Here is a 21692-nt window from a genome sequence, read left to right on the forward strand (position 1 = left end):
GTTTTACTTAAGTCCACCAATGGTAGGACTAGAGAAGACTGATGCACAGGGCTCCAACTCTTTGGTTTGGACTGAACTACCTAAGGGATTGTGTAGCAATGGACGAGCAGCCCGGCATGGCCTACAAGGGAGAAGGGCTGTAGGTAAGTACAAAGACCTAGCTAGGAGTACACCTATAGTCAAGAATACATACAGTTTTATAAAAATATTATGTATTATAAACACTAAGGCAGCTAACAGAATTACAGACAAGTAAACATTCACATGTATATACAATAGTAAACTCCTAGATGATATACAGGCAAGTAGTTAGAGTAGCATTCAAGGTTAGCAAATCATTTAACCAACATTTAAAGTAAGCAACACAGATACTGGTAAGTACTTTTAGGCAGCCTATACTTTAAAGTCCAGCCAAATCTGGAAATGAGAGTCTCAAAGTCAGTTGAGACCCTGCAAGAACAAAGAAAGGCAGACACTTTCAAAGGTTTCAAAATATTAGTTTTCTTCTATGTTGCAGGTAGGTAATAAGTTCAGTTAAAAGGTGGTTCAATGATGTCAGGCAGACCCCCTGATGGATTATAGATCAAAAGGACCAGTGTCCTTGGGGCTTGGAGAACACAGTTGGGATATCCACCCCAATGTGTCTCAGAAAGCTGAGTCATCATCCGATTTAACATAGCAGGCAGCCGGATTAGTACCCAAGAGCGGGACAGTACCTTCTCACGAAGAAAGACAATGTCATTGGAAGGTCCCTAGATGAGGCAACAGCAGCTCTTCCTCGGATTCTTGGCCTGGAGGATGAAGAAGAAACTTTTGGCGGGAGCAGACGGTCCGCTTCTGGTGATGGGATGCTAAGCAGACAATCTTCATGATACTGGCTCGTTGGGACTCTACACAGGCTTCCGTTCAGCAACGGTTGTCACATTGCAGGCTTCTCTGCATTTCTCAGTCCCCGACTTGCAAGGGGAGACGTCTCAGAGTGGGAAAGTCACTGTAGGTCCAGCGGTACGTCTACGAAGTTCCAGCCAAAACAGCACTTCAGGCGACTATGCAAATCAAATTGACCAGGTAACAGGATATTGGGGATTGCAGCCCAGGATGGTTGCAACTCTGAGGGATGGCTCAAAATGCATGTTGTCTCGAGACTGGTAAGGCACCACCAGTCCAGGTGAGGGAGTAGTCCAATCTGGAACTTCAGCAGCGGTCACTCAGCAGTCACTGGGAGGTGGGTGCAGGCGGCCTTCCTTCGATTCTTCATTCCATTGTCTGACTCATTCTGCTCCAGGACGCTCGCCTTTATGCAGGAACCCAGCCAATCTGAAGTCCTGCCACATTCAAGGTTTTGGTGGTGGATGTCCCAAGGGAACAGCCAGCCTCCCCGTCAGAACTGGATTCAAGCCTGCATACTGGAAAACAAACTTGCAGAGTTTCGGTGTACTCCCAGCTTCCTGTCCTCCTAGACACGCTGGCGCCCTTAGGTGGGCTTGCCAATGAGAGTCCTCAAGAGTTGGTGAAAAAAGAAAGCCGGCACCATTTTAGTACAATGGTGACCCATGTGCTCCTTACCGGAGCTGCAATATCATCATGTGTCTAAGTTTCACTTCAAACAGATAGTAAATAACCACTGCCACCAACCACTCAGATGAACTGGTCACTAAGTATACATTTACAAGAGAAGAGGAAAAAGGGGTACATTGTATCCCCTCAGCACTCCACATAAGGTGGGGTGTGCCAATCCCCCAAAATAACAGTACGGTAGGATAAAACGTATCCACCTGTAAACAGTAGCTATCACAAGGAAAATTAAAGGGCAGCTGAAAGAACTCCCAGCAACAGGGCACAAAGTGGATAAAGTGGATCACAATCTAACTGGAAGGAATAAGGGAAGACATTGAAGGGCAAAAAAAGAATCTGGGCACAGTGGAGAATTGGCTACCAAACTAGTTATCCAAAAAGGAGATTGTGTCTATGGTTTCCATGGATTCTCCCACGATACTTTCAATTTACCATACGTCTGAAATCATAATATACCCAGAGTAGGAAGATGCAGATGTTGCTCTGGAGCCCATGAAGTCCTCACAAAAATATAGGACCCCTAGCCACAGCCTTATCTAAACGACCTGTGACAAATAGCTCTACAATAAACACTGTAGTCACCGCTTTGTCCAAACTGCCTGAACTAAAAGGTTCCACAGACCATGTTCTGAACTTGGATAGGTTTGTGCAAGAAGGGCACACAATCCATAAATAGATTAGAACAATTTGAATAGGAATAAAGTCCTTGAATTGCTACACTATATTCCGCAGTTCAGAGTAATTACTACAAAAGACACGGACCTTGTGGAAATACTGAATTTCCACAACTAGGAGAACTGGGCACATTCATTTTTGCACCCCTTTGTTTGTGGGCTACATACACCCTCATTTACAACATCTTTTTAAAAGGTCTTTGGATTATGCTAATTTTAATAGGTCTCCCAAAGCGACTGACCATTGTACTCATGGCTCGTGGAATTTTAAAAATCACTACCACAGATAATGGAATAAGTGTTTAGAATTCAGATGTAAAATTTCCAATCTTCCAATAACTGGTCTTCGCTACCAATGACATTGGTTGATAAAAATCTAATGAAATAGGGAGGCATTAATTACAAAGCCTATTACGACTATAGGAGCATGAAAGGTTTTAGTAATTTGTTATTTAACCCTATTGGGTACCATTGACATCCTGCAATTTGTTTATAGTACAAGAGATGTGGCTGTGTAACAATATTTTGCTTGATGGTTATACAACTAGAATTAGATTAGCTGTTAAAGGCACAAAGGGTAGATAAAGTGGGGAGAAGGTGCTCATTATTGGTGCTAAAACCCTTCCAATTATCAGAATACACTCCCATTTGTTAGTAGAACGTATTATGTGCCAAATTGTGTATTTGTATCCCAAGTGACAAGTATAATATTCAGATAATTAAGTCTATGATCGCCCTGGGGCACTCACATCGTCCATCATGAGTACCGCGACACTAATTCTGATGCAATGGAACTGGTCCCATTCTAGCTACCTTGTCAATTGCACATGATTTTAATTCATACTGTAATACTATTAAAATAAGAAACTGGTGTAAAGCAAGTTTCAAGACTGCATGGAAGATTGCCAAATTGTCTCAAACTTTACTAGGGTGGGTAAATGATTTAGTTATTTTTTGACTATGGTTTGGACTTTGTGGGCCACCAGTAGGAAAGACTATGCATTAACTTTCCAGAACGTTAGGAATTTAATTTGTTCATATCAAACTATCCACAATCAGATGAGCAACCAATCAATTTTGAGATCAACGCTAAATTTAAATCTCATTTCTCAATCCAAGGTTCTGGGTAATTATTTTACCAATTTGCAAGGAAACGGGATTATCATATTAAAAGTAAAAAATAGATTAAGGCGCGATTACTGCGGGATTTCCTTTTGAAAGCCTGCATTATACATTGGCCGTTTTGACCAAGAAGACTAAGGAATTAATAGGTTCCTATAAAATTGATAATTCATACAAGACACCGCATAACATTTATGTTCAACAATTACGCAGTCATTAAAAAAGCGCCTTTTAATGGGCAGAAATTAGGCATGCATTATTCACTAAAATATGTAATTGAGGAAGAAACCCAGCATCATGGCAAAAATCCATCATTACCCAAATTCACAAAAAGGGCTCTCTGGAAACGCCCATTATTTAACGATTACCAGCCATGGTGGATTCCTCCCGCAAAATTGTAGTTTTGCGCCTCCCACAATTAAATACTAAAAATGCAACAAACCGTAGAGGTATGAGCACTATTCATAACATTTGAACCCTGAAGTTTCTGATCCGGAAAACGTTACTCTCATGGTTCTACCTTACACCTGGCCTTAATAGACTAGTCGGGAGAGTGAGTGCATAAACAGACTGTGCGCCTAACTGTAAAAATGGGAAATTCATCCAGCCCTTTTGAATCTCATTAAACAGATAGGAACCCAATTCCACTGGCACACTTTCTCAGTCTATTGATACTAACTTTATCATAAAACAGGGGGTGCGTTTTAGCACCTACTCTATATTCTGAAAGGTGTTGGATATTCAGGGGACCATGACACATTGTAACAACTTTCCACCACGCTTGGATTTGCATAGTATAACGTTGTTGGCGTACACGGACAACAATCATTTTGTAACATACGCCTCTTGGTCTTCAAAGATCCTTACTAGCTTTACATAACTAGTCTAAAGCAAATTAACTACACATTAACTATTCCAAGGCCAAAATGAATAGGGAAAAGTTGACTTAAGAACTACAGGTGGAACTTTGCTAATACTCTGAGGTAATGGATAATTACATATCGTTGGGCAGCCTTATAGGTTTTACACTTGGCCGTGAGCATTTGGAAAGCAATATAGTGCCAAAATCTCTAAATTCAGGGAGATTAAAAACACAATTCATAACATGGGGTGTGGGGGAATTTTCAATAGAGTGATTAATATGTACAAAGCGAACATCATACTGAGTATTAGGTATGGTCTGGACTTCTTCACTGAAAAGCAAATAAGTTGTTTGAATAAGAGAAACTTCAGTGACCTGCATTAGGTCTTGTAAACTATATTCAATTCAAGCTACAAGAAGCAGACTTGGCCCGACTTCCTTATTTACCATATGGAAGATCAAGCAAAGCGATATGTACTGGAAAAATCAGGATGGAAGATGGTAATGAAGTTTCGCTGTTGAGTCTCTTTGCAATGCACACAGGTAAGGAGTGAAACAGAGAAGGAATCTATGCAACCTGGCAACATTTTTTACATGGATATAAATTGGATCCAAGAAGAATATAAAAATGATGGTATTGCCAGTAAATAATTGAAAGCTAAAACTTTGGATTGGGGTCACGCTCACAATATAGAATATTTATCTACTTAGTCTTGTGTCGGTAATCTCAGGTGAGGACGGAGCCCACATTTTGATATTGTGCCCATTTTCTTGTGCACTTGCCCGCAAAATCAAAGCCCCCCGGCCCTTTCCTAATCCGGCTGCGTTGCTTCCCCCCCATCCGCTCCCATTTCCTGAATCCCCTTCCCACCCGCCTCCCAGCCCGCCCACCTCCCGCGTGATTGGCTGACTACTGGTCATAACTGACCCTTCCAGGGCAGCCCTCTGCCCGGCAGCCCCATCGGCTATGGGCCCCCAAGGCCAAGGGCGGCTCCAAAAGAGTCGGCTCCAAGAAGTGTCAGCAGGGGAAGCCAGTGGCCAACCGTCAACCAGCAACTACAAGGACCAGTAAGGTAAAAGTGGCCCTGGGCTAGGAATAGAGCAACCACTCTACACTAGAACCCGAGACACTTAGCAAACCCATATTAAACAAGGTGATTACTCCCCACTGCATCACTCTCCCTCAACTTTGACAAATGTAATCATTGTTTGATATTGTACTAATCTGACCTGCTATGCACAGACCTCCCCCCTCTGTATAGACCTACAAAGAGGTCTCTCAAATCTAGCAGGGGTGTGATATTTAAATTGCATTGATAGGCCTATCTCCCACTATACAGGTCTCTCAAGCTTCGCTGAACAACTCACTTCAAAGTGAGAGAGACCCCACCAGTGAACTACTGTGGAGTGACACTCCGATTAGGGGCTCACGCCTCATAAGGCATAAACCCTAGATGTGTACCTCCAAGCCACTCTTCAACTAGTAGATACCCTTCACAAACCCACATAGCTAGCTCACCACAATGAACCGCATTCAGGGAGACCTACACTAAAGAGAGCCACTGATAACACCCAACTATATAACCCTTAACCACCTCCCCTACCCCTCTCAAGACAGCGACTGAAGTCGGCAACAACATCCAGAATACCGCCTACAGACAGAGCCCAACTAGTTGTAGACTACCCTCCACACCCACTACTACACCACAAGACAACCAGACCAAAGCACAACCAACTGGACATCACCAAACAAAGACTAAACAACTCTCAAGCTTATAAGGCCGCGCAAACAACCCATTCAGAGGGAAAGAAAAAGATCAGAAGAAAGAACAAACACTCCGGAACAGCAACAAAGACAGACCACTACAGAACGCACCCCCACAGACAGGAACACAAATTGAACCAACGCAGAGAAGAAACAAATCCCTCTACTTAACTCCATACCTCTCTGACAACTGGTTACCACAGCAAACCAACCCAATGCTAGAAGCAGCAACATTAAGCAACCTAACACAAGCACGTAGAAGAAGGATGAACAACACAAAAAACAACAAACACATGACCGATGCTGTAAGGGAGAATTCACAATAAATGGGCGATTCCCCTTACCTACTGAGCACCTCAGCAGCTTTGCTGGATTTCTAGAGTTTATTTTTTTCACCTGGTAACAGTGTGAGCCTTTTCCCCACTCTTACATGCCTTTTACTGTGTGATCTTGGGCACTGGTGCCTCACCTACTCCAGAGCGCCACTTTTTTGGGGGATTACACAGCACCTTCAGTGTAGTGACACAGGGTTGTCTGAGACTTCCCAATTATGCCATTTTTCTGGGGCTGACTACTGTCCCCCAGAAACAGGTAAAGGTGCCATTAACTTTATATAGTCACATTAAACTGCAGACCCAGTACACCCCATTTTACATGGAGTACTGGGAAGGGTTAACTCTTATCCCTTTGTGTCTGTGCCGCTTGGAGCCTTGTTTCACTCCCTTAACTTTATGACTTGGTGTCATGATCTCTGCTTCCAAAAGGTCAGGGTTTTCCCAACTCCCTTGGAAGCAGATCCATAACCCAGGTTCCGAGGGCCAACCAGTCCCAATTGGGACCTTTTGGACCCAGTCCTGGCGCCAGTGGCACCAGGCTCATAAATGTGCCCAGTCCCCGCGCTGGAAGCGCCAGGCTCATAATGCTTGGGTGGACTTACCTGCAGCAGACCATGCTGCTTACTTGCCTGCCAGCTGAGCCTCTGATCCTCTTCTGTTTGGAACTACTTTTCCTGTTGGGTGGGGCAGGAGCCACTCCCTAGATTCAGAACACTGGAACTCTTCTGGAAAGCAGGAACTCTTTTCTTACCTAGGCGTGGCTGTGGAAGGAGACACCTAAGCACTACAGGAGGCTATTTAAACCACACCCGGTGGATGAATCTTGCTTTGCGTTATTCTGCATTCTCTGCAGCAGAACGCTCATCGTGTCTTCTGCATCGGATCCTGGGCCTAAGGAAAAAGGGCTTACCATCCTGAATCCAGTCTTCAGCAACACCTATAAAGACAAGAAAGAACAGGTTAGCATTCCGGCATCTGAAAGACAAAGGCTTACCTACTCTTCGTGCGCTCCGGAGGTCTTCACACTGCATTCCGGCATCTGAAAGACAAAAGCTTACCGACTCTTTGCACGCTCCGGAGGCCTTCGGCGCTGCATCCTGCATCTGAAAGACAAAACAAGGTGCGTTTAAAGACATTGGGGAACTTTGATACTCACGTGCCATTACTCCTTTCCACATCAACCCCAGTGGGTATTCCGGCACCCTGCAGCCGCTCCGAACTCGTACCTGCAAAATAAAAGACAGTTAGAGCGCATCGTGAAGCAGGCAACAAGCGCTTACTTATGTGCTTCCAGGCGCTTCTATTCATCACACGGACTCCATCTTCAACTCACTTCAGCCCGTCATCCGCCATCGCCGGAACCTGCAAAACAAGAGACATCATTGCTAAAGACTTTAAAGACAATAGAATTACTCGAAACTTACCGTTCGTGCAGTAAACGACGGACAGCAGTCCTCTGAAGTCAAGAGGCCTGCGCTACCGATCCAGTGAAGAAACTGGTTACAGCACCCTGCCCCGAGGCAGATGGAGAGCTCGGCATTCACTTACCCAAGGTGAGAGCGTTAACCTTTGGGGGTCTACAGGAGAGCAAAAAAGGGAAGAGATAGGGACACCCCAATAACCCCAGTTCATTAATCCCATATTTTCTGTCTGCAGACATCTTACTCTTGAAGTCAGGCATACAGTGCACAGAGGTCCAGCCCAAAGAGCCAACCGGGTGCTACACATCACCTTTGAAGATACGGTAGTCGCCCAGTCAAGACCGGCGCCTCTGCGAGAATCAGGTGAGCGTTACACTTGGCTGGTGGCAGTGTTGTCTACCCTAACTTTCCTACCACTATTATATTATATAAACATGGTATTGTTCCAGGCTATTATATTAGCCTCAAACAAAGCTGCTTGACTAAATACATTTTATTTTTGTTCCGGCTGAGTTTATTCGCCATTTCTTTTTGTTAAAGTCTTTCTCGTGTTTTTCTCTGCGTGCCAAACCGGGGGATGATTCCTTTGTTCGCTGTCTTTTCGCAGGCTTCTGCACAGAAGCCCTCCTTAAGGCGCTCGATAGTCTAGGTAAGCAGGATGTGAGGGAGGGACCTTCGGACCCCTGCCACGGGTTGCCTTAGTAACCCAAGTCGCACTCTTGTCTGATTGATTAAGGGAACTGGCCTTGCCAGGCCAGCCACCCTGCTGCGTGATTTGACAGCCAGGTTGTATGAATGGGGGAAAACTGCATAAAAAGCAGGTCTCGGGACTGGAAGAGCAGAGTCGCCACTGGAACGAAAGAACCAATGTGGAACTGGAAGAAGAGGACCCCTACCAAGACTGAACTGCCCGGTGAAGCCCTGCTGCAGGTCCGAATCAGACGACAGAAGATCCTCTAGGAAACTTTTTCCCTTGAGCTGGTGGGACCAACCAGTTCGGCCAAACTACAAGCCAGTAACCCTACTCTGGTCGAATTCGCTGTACAGAGCCACAGTGGGCCAGATAGCCAGGAAGGTCGGGCCCTGCTTGGGTTTTAAGGAGCGCATTTTCTTTTGGTTGTTTTGCTCTGCCGCTGGTTTCTTCCCTGGGTGGCGCAGGACCCTCCAGTCTTCCTACTTCATGTCAGTCACACAGTCGCTTCAGGAACCGTGAGCCAGCAGGAACCACCAGGAACATCGCCTCAGCTACAGCTCCCTCTCCGTTTTAAGGTACTGTGTAAATCCGGTTGTGCGTTTCGCTCAGCCACAGTGAATGTTTTTGAAATCTTTCTCCAATCCGAGGGCTTGTCCTTCTCTTTGAATTAACTTTTGTACCAACCAACCTTGGCCGGAATCTGTGCCACAAACTTTACCGTGAACTACATTGAACCTATTATCTTAAGCAAAAGACTTTTGAACCATTAACTTTGGCCCTAAGCCTTTTCTATCTGATTTTAACCTTGTAGTCTCTCTTCTTCATTTGCTCCGATTACTTACCTGGTGGTTTTGCCTAATTTCTAATAACTTTGTCTTTCCCTCCCTTTTAAATTGCTGGAGTGCCATTTTCCTCCCACATCATTTTGTGAGCTTAACTTGTCTGGAATTTAAGCCAAGTGGTGTGGTGGATTTATGATTGTGATTTCTTGCATTGCTTATAATAGTGAAATGTTATATAACTGTTGAGTAAATAAATAAATATATATTATTTTACTTAGAAACCTTGAGTCAGTGTTTACCTGAACCATTGTAATTGCTGTCCTTTGTGTAACTAGTTGTACTGCTCACTTACTCTTGAGTGAAGTCTGACTGCTCCGCTACTGCTACCACTATGACTGTGTAGTACAGGCTTGTATCAAAGGTGAAATTGTACTGTCACTTGTAGTCTTAATTGTGCATAGTGTTCCCAAAGGGTACTGCATATAATTCTGCCTAACAGATGCGATAACACCCTAGCATCACCAAAGCAAGAGGAACTTCCAATCGACAACCACAACTCCAGGAAGACGAACACAATGAAAAACAAAAACCAAAGACAGAACCTAGAAGAACTCTTTGAAAACACTGACACCCCGAAACCTACAGCCCAACAAGAGATCCACCAGGAAGGAAACCTCAACACCAATCAGAAGATTAACTCAACAAGAAAGTCCAAACCAAACAACACCTCCAAACTCCACTGCAATCTAATAAAACGCAAGATCCATGTCAAAACACTCAGATCTTCACCTACTCGATGACAACAGCATTGACATCCTCTTCATCACAGAAACATGGCTGGACGACAACTACAAAAATCACACTCCAAAGCTGCCTTCAACCAACTTCAAATGCCTTCAAATAAACAGGAAAAAAAAAAAAAAAAAAAAAAAAAAAAAAAAAAAGGAGGAGGCGTTGCAATAGCATTCAAAGGACACCTGAAAATAAAAACAGATAAACCACTCAAAATCCTCAACTGCGAAACCATGGTAATACACCCAACAGCGAGCCCAAAAACCAACATCACATTCATCTTGGTGTACAGACCACCGACATATGATGCAACCTTCGTCGACAACTTCATAGAAGCCATCACCAAAGTTGCCATCAACCACAAATACCTAATCTTCCTGAGGGTCTTCAACATCTGGTTTGAATATAGTCACGCCAACTCCCAAAACTCACTGACTGAACAACTCACTACTATGAAACTACGACAACTAGTCAAAGGGGCAACACACTCAACGCAATTTTCACCAAAGAAAAACTCATCACCATGGCACCGCCGATACAAATACTGTGGAGCGACCACCTCATCATCCCATTCCTGATCCCCCTGCCTACCCAAGGCTGCATCCAACCTCCTAAACTCACAACCACCACAAAAAGAAACTGGAAACACGTCAAAGAAAGCAACCTATTCGAACAACTGGAATTAACCAAACCCTCAACTACAGAACTAGAACTAGCGGACCGAGATGGGAAAGTGGAGCTACTACACAAATGGATTGCAGATACAATAGATAAGATCGCCCCAGAAAAACCATTCACCCCATCAAAAAAAAAGAGCAATGGCAAAATGGTTCAAACTATTAAACACCATGAAAAGTTAAAACAAAAGATGGAACTGGAATGGAGGAAAGAATACAACCCAGACAAAAACAAAACAAAAACAAAAAAAAAAAAAAAAAACTGTTCCAGAAACAAATCCACGCATACAAGAAGGAAATTCAAAAAGGTCAAAAGAGATGGCATCATGACAGAATCACCAATGCCACCAACACAAAAAATAAATGTTTATCATTAAAGAGATGAGAAACCCACCAGGCTGCGATAACACCCCAAACCCCTCAGAGAAACTATGCAATGACCTGGCAGACCACTTCAAGAAAATAAATCAACAACATCTGACAATCCATACAAAAGAGACCAACCACAACATACAACCAAACAAACCCAACAAAGAACCACAGCACAAACTCAAACTTTCATGAAATATTAGCAGAGGCATTCGTAATGCTGGTAAAATGCAGCAAGAAAGCTGGATCACCCATGGATCCCTGCCCCCCGGACATCTACAAATCAATCCTCGCACAAGGAACGCCAGCAGAATATTACAGAAACCTTCGAAATCTATCACTAGCCACAGGCACTGTACCGAGGATCTTCAAATCAGCATACAGGCTGATCTCAAACATTCCCTACACGGCAAAACTCCTGGAAACCTACGTATATAAACGTAACCAAGAACACATAGAAAAACACCACCTACTAGATCAAGCTCAAGTCGGTTTCAGACCACCAAGATGAACGGAAACAGCACTACTATCCATCTGGTACGACCTAAAAACAAACGCAGACTCAAACACAACCTCAGCCCTTATTCTGCTCGATCTCTCCGCAGCCTTTGACACAGTTAGCCATGACACCCTGACCAAAAGACTAGAAGACATAGGCATAACAGACAACACTACTATGGACTAAATTATTCCTAGCAGACAGAACAGAAACCGTATGGATTAAACCATTCAAATCCACTCCACAAGTTAACGACTGGAGTGCCATAAGGATTTTCACTATCACCACTATATTTCAACATCTACCAGACTCCGGTCATCAGAATCTTCAAAAAATACAACATTACATGCTACAACTACGCAGATGTCACTCAAATCATCTACAAAATAAAAGACACTGAAGCAGATCATTCAACCCTAATCGACTGTCTGAAAGAATTCTTCAACTGGATGAATGCCAGCAACCTGAAAATCAACCCAGGAAAGACAGAAATCATGATCGTATCCAAAGACCAAGAGAACGAAACTGCCATCCCGTGGCCAACGGAAATGGGAACCGCACCAACACCATCTAAGGCAGTAAAAAAAAAAAATCTAGGAGTCCTGACGACAACACCCTTACTTAGAACCACAAATAAATGCAACAGTGAAGAAAGGTTTTTTCCTCCTTCACACGGCAAGAATCATCCTACCTTTCCTCTCCTTCACACACAAAACACTCATCGTCACCCTCATCATGTCAAGAATAGACTATGCAAACAGCCTCTACTTCGGAATACCAGAATACCTCCTGAAGAAACTACAACGAATCCAGAATGCAGCAGCCAGACTACTCCTCAAACTATCCAGAAGAGACCACATCACTCCTGCCCTAAAAACACTGGCTCCCAGTAAAACATCACATCACCTTCAAAACCATGGGCATGGGCATAACGCACAGGGCAATCAGTGGACAAGGAGCAGAATTCCTACAAAAGAAAATAATCTACAAACCAACGAGACCCCTCCGATCAAGCAACGAAATACACCTGAACTAAAACCATACCTTAAGAAAAAACTTGGAGCCACCTCCTTCCACCACTTAGCAGCAAAAACCTGGAACATCCGAAAAGAAATAAACACCGAAGATCACCACAAATTCAGGAAATTACTAAAATCCAGGCTCTTCAACACCACTGACGCAAACTGAAAACCCGAATCCGAGAAAAGGGATGAATAAACTGGAAAGGACACTGACCGCCCCAAAACCGACAGGGAAGCTCCCACGGCACGTGGACGGGTGACATCTGATAGACTGAAACACAGGTGACACCCATGGAGATAACTACCCCAGCCAATCCCACCCAACATCTTCACCCGTCCCTTAGTTGCTACCAGGTACCACAGTGATATGGAATTGTCGAGATATTGGCAATCACCATACTAGCTGAGTTGGGGACAATGGCAAGTACACTGGCCACAGGAGTATGATGGGAGGACAGGTGGGGTTGTGAGGGAGGCTGGTGGAGGTGGGGGCCAGATGCGAAAGGGACCTCGAATGCCAGACGGGCCCAGATCAGGACAGAAGCGCATCAGGGGAGACTACGCAAGCCCAGCACCTCAATTCAGGATAGCGATGCCAACTAACCAATTCCACTAACAATTTCCACCTCTGCATACACCTCTCAAACTTCAAACCAAACACAACCAGAAACCTACAGCACAACAAACTGCACAAACTTCACTACACTGCAATAAAACAAAAACACAGACTCGCACAACAGTACACGACAACTACCGGCCGCAAACACCCGAGACCCAGCCAACGGACCCACCGGGCGGAGGCCGTCAACAGCTCATCACTGCTCTCTTGCACTTTTCCTGCTTCCTCCCACTAACTCACTCTCCCTTCCTCTTTCAGAGCAGCCAGTGCGCGACGGGACCTCTCCGGTGGCGATAGTGCGCGGTACAAATGTCCTTTAACATTAACATACTAAAAGAAGGTAGCAAGAGTAGTTGAAGCAAATCGCTCCATTCGGCTATATTCTGAAGTGTTATGACTAATCTTTGCGAAAATTCATAATGCACTTAAGATTCGACATCCTACCTACTATGATGATTGGAGCTTGGAAAAAAGCTCCTTGAAACAAGTACTTGCCAGATTTTCACTGCAGAACTAGCAACAGCTCACCTTTGCCTCTTGGCCCATGAGCCTTTGCCTTTCACCCTGTTGCACCTGCGAGTACCCCAACCTTCCCAATGACTGCCTCTCCACACTGCTACTCACCTATAATGCACCCCTCCCTCACACACAACTATTTCACCGTACCATCACCAGGCTGGATTTCAGATGATGCAAAACATGGCCAGATTTAAATTTCTTCTCCTGGTTTGCAAATCTATTGACAGTAAGGCACCACTGCATCTACCTCCTCCATCCAACTTTAGAAGCCTTTTCTTAATCTCTGCTCTGCCTCCTCGCCCTCCCTGTGCTTCCCCTCTTCCCCTCTTCTTGCTGCATTTGCATGGAATTCTCTTCCCCCGGACATCTGAGAAACAGTCCACACGGATTTGTTCAAAACTAAAAGCCTACCTCTCATCTGCCTGCTAAAACATTTTGCCCTCTGTCCCCTCACTCCACTGCCTCTACTATGGCACTTCCCCAATCATGCTCACATCCCGCGCACAGCTGGCTGTACCGCCGACGTGCACTTATAAATGTCTAATGTACGTGGTCCTTAATCTATGTATGTCCACTTAAGTATTGTCCTCTGTGATTGTTGCATTTACTCCTCTCCACAACATGGTCAGAATATCCCATGTTCACCCCACTGAAAGAAGCTTCACTGCTGCCGGGCGAATCTGATTTCTTATCTATTGTACGTTTTGTGATCAAAAGAGCATTGTTCCTCCTGTGTATAAATAATATGTGCTGGCGATTCTGTGACTTCATTCTGTTTTATAAGGGGGCATATATATATAATTCGTCAGTGACACAAGCAACATAATCAATGTTGGTCTTATCTATATTCTGGTAACTCTCGCTCTGTCAACTGCGGCATTTCATGCATGGCAAAGTGTCAAACTTTGAATAGGCGCACAACGCATGTGAACTTATGATTTACCAAAAAATAGGCAGTTTACGACTTTCTACAGATTTAACGTACACTCATCGAATTTCTTACGTGCTTAACTAGACACTGGATTTAACTAATTTTGAACATTTTAAATTGGTGACTATTTTAAGGTTTAGGAACAACAACGTGAAATTTTGATGCATTCATTTGGCCTACTGATTATGATTCAAATAATATAAAACGTGTACATTTTATTCTGTGTTTCATAGTGTGAAAGGTTAAAATATTGTAACCATATACCCTAAAACAATTTTTTTTAAATGTCATTTAAGAACAAGTACGAATCACAATGACAAAGCAATCTTACTTCAAAAACAGTCAATTGCAAGTTGTCAAATGCAATAGCCTTACAAATAGTGCAGAAAGGTGGCTTTGCCATTATTGAAGCAGAATTCATAAAATTATATTAAGTGAGATTACAGCGCTCATAACTCATATGAAAGGTCAGACACAGGCCCCATTGGTCAGCCTCCCTTATCAGAATAATCTAATAGTGCATGCGCTTATGAAGTTGAACACAATCAAGCTTGAACCACCCCACATGTCGAACGCTATAATTTGGTTTTCTGCGTTTCACAATGCAAGCCCAATTACCTCTAGGCAGTGTCTTTTGGCGGTCTTCCGTTTTTATGCCAACTTCTTCCGGTTCTGGTTCAGCAGACTCTGGCCTTTCCAATTCATCCTCAGTTTCATCATCACTGTATGGCATAACCTCGTCATCTGGCTGCTGGGAGTCATCATCAAATGGGGAGTCATCATCTTGGTCTGCACTAGAACCCCTGAAGTCTGGGCCCATATGTGAATCCCTCAAGTCTGGGTCCATAATTGCACTGCTTTCAATCTATAGAACCCTATATTAAAAAAATTAAAATAAAAAACAAAACACGTCAACATTAAGAATAGTAAATCAACTGCCCGTTTTCATACAAACATTTCAGGTCATGTGTTTTTAAAAATGTGCTTATGCATTGCTGAGAATGGTGAAAGGAACACAACTCCGATTAGGATTTGCAGAATTAGGTGTCTGAGCCTGAGCTACAGGATTGTCTTGCTCAACGCCCCACACGCCTATCGGGCCACATGGGCAAGGCAGGAGACTGGATTAGTGTTCTCCTACCACTCTCTAATTCTACATCCTGTAACAGAGGGTTGGTGTTCCAGACACTGGGATTGCTACTGGTGAGCTGCAATAGCAGATCGGTAGCATGATGTGTTGGGCTTCTAACACCATTACACCAGCCTATGTTTCACAGTGGATATTTGGTCCCATGCCGCTCTGCAGTTTAGCACGAACAGCTGCTGCTTATACACACATCCAGCAGCAACCCAGCATAGTGTCCACCACAGAGAGTACTTTGCCTAGTTCTTGCACAAGAACGCAAAATTTAGTAGGGTCAGAATTGTTAAGCACTCCGATTCTGAAAGATCCATATTCTATTGCAGAGCAACCCATAGACCACCTTCAGAGCATGTGTGCCGGCAAGCAGTCAGCTGGAGAAGGCGCAGGAAAGGAGTCGGTCCCTCATAAGCAATCAGTTCACAGATGCGGGTTGATATGGCCTTGGCTGCTACACGCTCTTGTCCAAGGTATGCCCCTTGGAGATGTTCTGTGCTTGAGGCCTGGTGGCTTGGCTCCACACCCAGATTCCAAATGTGCAGCAACAATGGACATCATTTATTCGAACTGTACTTGTACAAACACTACTATATATGTATGAAAACAAAAATCCATCAGTCCTGACTGATAAGAGTTCTTATATGCATAGTAATGAGTTTCATATGTTTAGGAGGCTTCTAGGACATGTGCATTTACCTGGCGCGCCCACACTGCCGTCATTGTTTTGGGCAACTACCTCAGTCTTTCTGCTGCTAAAATCACAACTCTGCTACTTAGCTCTTCATGTCTCTGCAAGGAGGGGCTGGAAGAGATTGTGGTCTACTTCTAGCTTTTATGTAAATGGTACAGGAGAGTAAGATCTAAATACCCTTCTCTGCTCGATCACACACATGGTTATACAACGTTTGAGGTTGCTTTGTGTCTTACACTAAGGAACGAAGGATACAGTTGAAAATAACTTCCTATGTGCAAATAGCTTGAAGGACTAGCACAGTTTTATTTTTTTAATGTAAAATGATAACCAAGAACAGATATGAGTAAACAGTTTCACCACTACATATAACTAATTGTTTCATACTAAATTTGGAAAGGCTAGCATGACAGGGGCAACTAACTCAGCAAGCCCACCTCTGACCATCAACAAGGAGCACTTACTAACAGTAGTAGTAAAACGTACTTTTATAAAGCTATAAACGCCTTTTGTCACAGTTTTCTAAAAATAGGTCATTAGTAAGTGTTAAGGATGCTGCAAAAGTGGATAGCAGAAGGTATCGTCTTTAATAGAGGGATTGTTCACTGCAGTCTCCCCTCATCACCAAAGACTCTACTTGAGCCAACAATGACCTTTGTTCCAGGAACCTTGAATTTAAAAGTGAACTAAAAGCTCTTCAGAGGAATGGCTCCATTCTTCAACACCTCATACGAGTTGACCCTGAAGGGCATGACATTACCAATATATGATATGGGCATCAATTTTGAAGATTTTTCAAAAATCCCATCCATTTAGGCAGTTGTGTGGTAAGGTGGACACCTGTGGGGTATGCAATATGGTGGTTAGGTTATGCACATCTCAGGGGGCGCCCTAAATAATCAGATTAGTTGTTTAGCCAGAACGACAACTGGATTAGTTTAGTCTTGTGTTCAACCCGCCAGGAATCCCCTTCCACAGCATCGTTGAAAGCGAGCAGGCCCTTCCAGCTGCACCAGGTTTACCCTGCACTTCCACTGCTGTGTGCAATCGGGTATCCAGGTGGCGTGACTGCGGTCCGGAAGTTCAATGGAGCAGTCAGTTCTTTTCTCCCAGCTGTTAATAAAACTTGGCTCATTTCATCAGTGCTTGCATACTCCTTCTTGACTACTTTGGGATGTCTGGATTACCTTAGGGGACTACACCTTTTACATTTGGAGGCCCCAGCAAGATACAGATCCCTGGCGAGGGTGGGTGCTCCCTGCCACAAACCACGGAGACACGCATAGGGCTGCAGAGACCAAATAGAGTGCAGAAAACGGAGGTTTTGGCAGCTGCAGAGTTTCCCGAAGGTCTGCCTGATACTGTGGGCGTACCGTGATCTGGCTGGTGCAGGCAGTTGACAGGGAAAGACTCAGCATTGAGGGGACTTAGAGGTCCTAGAGCACATGAGTGCGTCAGTGCATGAAAATATATTGTGAATGCCTTTGAACATTATAATATTGATTGAGTAAAGTGGATTAAAAGGCCTCTCCTCCAGGGTGGGAACAAAGCACGCGCTATCTAGTATTCAATATTTTCTGATACTAGGCATAGACTAAAAGTACCAGGATACAGCATCAGCCTGGCGCTCCATGCTGACTAGAGCATAGCAATGTAGCAGTCTATACAGAAGGATAAATATTGGTGACACCGGTTACCGATTAGTAAGTGAGCCATTCTTGGGTTTGCCATAAGACTGTAGCATAGTAATTTGAATTTATCGCAGAGGTACTAAGCACTTGTCCCTTTGTGGTTTTCATTATTTTAGCACAATTAGTTCACACCAGTTTGATTTTAGGTATGAATTCATGAGTTCAGAGATTCGGGTGACAAACCCATAATATGTTGATTTGAAGTTTGTACAGCAAGGGTAACAGATATGCTTGTGATTTACCTTATACAGTATGCAATGTATTTAGAAATTATGGAGGTTATAGCCCTGAGCCACTGAATCATTATTAAAATGTTGAGATTAATCCATGTATGATAATACGGATTGAAATACAGAATATTGGAATATTTTTCTTCTTTCATAGAAAATAATGTTTGCCCCTGATGAAGAGTATAAGTAAACTTGAAACACGTTGGGCCAGTCAAGCAAAATGTTTTATAACAATAAATGTTTTAGATCAAATTTGAATTGTCAACTAATTGTGTTTCTTTTTCACCTTGGTGCAAAAAGGTAAAAAATATATAATTGTTCAGCAAATTGTCTCTAAAATCAAGAGCGAAGGTCTGGACTTCAACTCCGCTGGTGGAGTTTAGAACAACAGACCCTGTATCTAACAGTAAAAAATATATATACAGGCATTAGCCTTTCAGATAGTGTGCAAGGGACATGGGTTTCCGGATTTAGGAAACCTTTTTTTCCCTTGGTATGGTGGGGCAAGGCCCATGTTTGGACGTCCAGGTTTCATTTGTGGGTAGGTGGGACACTTTGCATGAGTGTACGAGCAGACCCCAAGCACTGTATGGCCATGGTGGACACAGGGCATATCAGACTGTGACATATGCCCCACAGCAACAGATGCAGCCATTCCCAATGCAATGCAACCCCCCTCTGATGCAAATACAGCCACAGACTCAAAAAAAGCAACAACAGCCACAGATGCAGCCCTCGCTGACACAAGTGCCAAAGTAGCTCCTGCAAAGCACTACCCAGCAACAATAGCTGCCCCAATATTCACAACTGAATGCCTTTCAAACAAGAGCAGTCTCAACCACCAGCCAAACAATGGGACAATCATTTGTTACCCCAGAATGCAGTACCGAACTACACAAGGGTGACAGTGTTTGGGGGGAAGCCCTTTCTCATTCCCAGGGGCAGCCATGTCTTCCCAATAGGACAATGCAAAGAGCTCTGCCCAATCCTTTCAGTAACTGCGGACCCAGAAAATACATTTACATTTTTGTTTGACACAGGAGCAACTAAATCCTGCATTAACGAGGGAAAGGTTCCCCTATCGGACAAAGCAACAAACAAGCAGGGATTCTTTGGGGCTGTTGTAATGGTTCCGGTCACTGAAGATTTACCGCTTACCATGGACGCAAAAAATTGTAGTGCCTTTGTTGTACTCACGAGATACACCAACATACTAGGCTGGGGCATTATGAGTAAATTCATTGTGACCATTATGTTCTCAGAAAAAGGTATTTTGTGTTCCACTCCAGGCATTTATTACACACGAGTTGCAGCACTGATAACAAGGATTTTGCACTCACCGCATGTTGCGAGGTACACTCTACCTGGAGCTTTTCCTCTATGGAGCACAGATTTATTTATCTATTTTTTTTGTTGTTATTTTCAGAAGGTAAAATCACAGATAAATTTGCCACCATGTATATAAATGCCATAACAATATCAACGTATAACAGACCCAACGTCCCCTTCGCCCACCCTCCCACACCCTTGCATCACTCCACCCCACCCCCTCCCACCCTCACATGCATCCCATTCCTGTTGTATGCACACCGCTAATCCGAACTACCACCGCACATAAATACCAACAGCAGTCATTCCACTTAGGCGTCAAAACACATCTGTACTGGTGAATAAGGTGTGTAATCCCTCCCATTTGCCAATTCCTCCCAGGGCCTCTGGCTATTCCCTTTGCAATGCCCTCTTCCAGGCTGCAGTTTCCACTAGGCCCTACCTATGCAGATCCCTTCACCATGCAACTATGTCCGGGCCTTTAAACTATTTCCATGCCATAGCGATCCTGCGTTTAGCTAAGATACACACCAAATCCTTCAGTTTGGTAACATGTATCCTACGCCTGTGGGGCGTGAAGCAGCCCAACAAGCATGCCCCAGGGAAAAGCACATCCAGTGCCACCCCTGCCCGTGTAGCCCATTTGCTACCTCCTGCCAGAAAAACCTGTCATCAGGCACTCCCAAAACATGTGCAGCACCCCTGCTTCCATAGGGCACCCTTTTGCCACCGCTCCCGGTAATCTAGAGATCCGCAGAGGTGTCATAAGATCTATCCGTCACCAATAGTTGTATGAGCTGTAGTCTACCATTGTACGACACTGATATCCCATTATCCTTACCCACTGTGCCTCTGTAAAAGTATCTCCCAGATCCTCCTCCCATTTCCTTTTGACCTCCAGAGGGGAGGCAATCCCATTGGTCAGTAAGAGATCATATATTCAGGACATGGTATGTCCCCCTTCAGCTATATCAAATAGAGTGTGTGCTATCAATTGTTTTTCCATCAGTTTCCTGTATGCTAGCCATCTGCTTGTAAATTCTCATTTTTATGGTACTGTAACATCTATTGTCCACTGTGCACCCCCGTCTGCTGTGCCAGCTCAGTAAAAGGTGTAAAAACGGTATCGTGCAGCAAATCTCCCACAGTGACCACTCTAGAGTACAGGTATTGTTAGGATGGGTGCCCAGTAAGGACCACACGGTCAGACTACCCACTGAATTTTTATGAAGGAAGCACAGAATGAAAAGGGACCCATAAATTGGACAGCAGAAATTATTAAACCGCTAAATGAATTCAAGATGTAATCACCAATGCACCCGTTTGAGCAACTCCAGATTATACAAAAATGGTTTTCCTTTTCTAACGTTTGAATAGTCAGGTGATGACTGCTGTTCTGACCCAGAAAAAAACTGCAAGAACACAAGCCATTGGCTTACTATAGTGTTCATTTAGATCCAGTAATGCAGGGATTTTTTCCATATGATTAGGCAATCGCAGCAGCAGTGTTTGCAATACAGAAAACTTCCACAATCACTGTGGGCTGTCCTGTGAAACTATGTAAATAATGCAGTATTTGCCATATTGGACAAACCCAAGTCTACCCTAACGACCAAACGGGCTTTGGGGTAGGAGGTTACACTGTCAAACTATTCCATTAATGTGAGATTCTACATTGTTAACCCAGCTACATTTCTGACAGAGCCAGTGCAAAAAGGAGACTGTTCATTTATTTATTTGCATTTTGAAAGCGCTCACACAGCCCGTGGGCATCGAGGTGCTGTTACAGGAATGGTTTGTTTTTCTAGTTGCATAGTTGGTTTTGTCTTAGTTGCATATTTATAATGCGCTTAAATACCAAGATGTTTCTAATCGCGGACCCGGGGTTCGAACCTGTGTTGCTTCGTGTCGTCTTGCTTCCAAGGCAAGCACGTTGGCGGTGAGCTATCCTT

At 43.9% G+C, this 21692-nt stretch overlaps 1 protein-coding gene across 1 annotated transcript in view; it reads right to left on the reverse strand.

Moving 5' to 3' along the window:
- ATP8B1 (ATPase phospholipid transporting 8B1) overlaps positions 1-21692 on the reverse strand; it is a 958513-nt gene that overhangs the window by 847233 nt on the left and 89588 nt on the right. Inside the window, exon 2 of the mRNA XM_069627043.1 lies at positions 15277-15533. Within this exon, the coding sequence (XP_069483144.1) occupies positions 15277-15505 (229 nt within the window). The 5' untranslated portion in view covers positions 15506-15533. The remainder of the gene's footprint in view (positions 1-15276; positions 15534-21692) is intronic.

The sequence above is a fragment of the Ambystoma mexicanum genome, chromosome 6p, assembly GCF_040938575.1.
Source record: "Ambystoma mexicanum isolate Mex_15411 chromosome 6p, UKY_AmexF1_1, whole genome shotgun sequence".
In the NCBI taxonomy this organism is placed as follows: Eukaryota; Metazoa; Chordata; class Amphibia; order Caudata; family Ambystomatidae; genus Ambystoma; species Ambystoma mexicanum.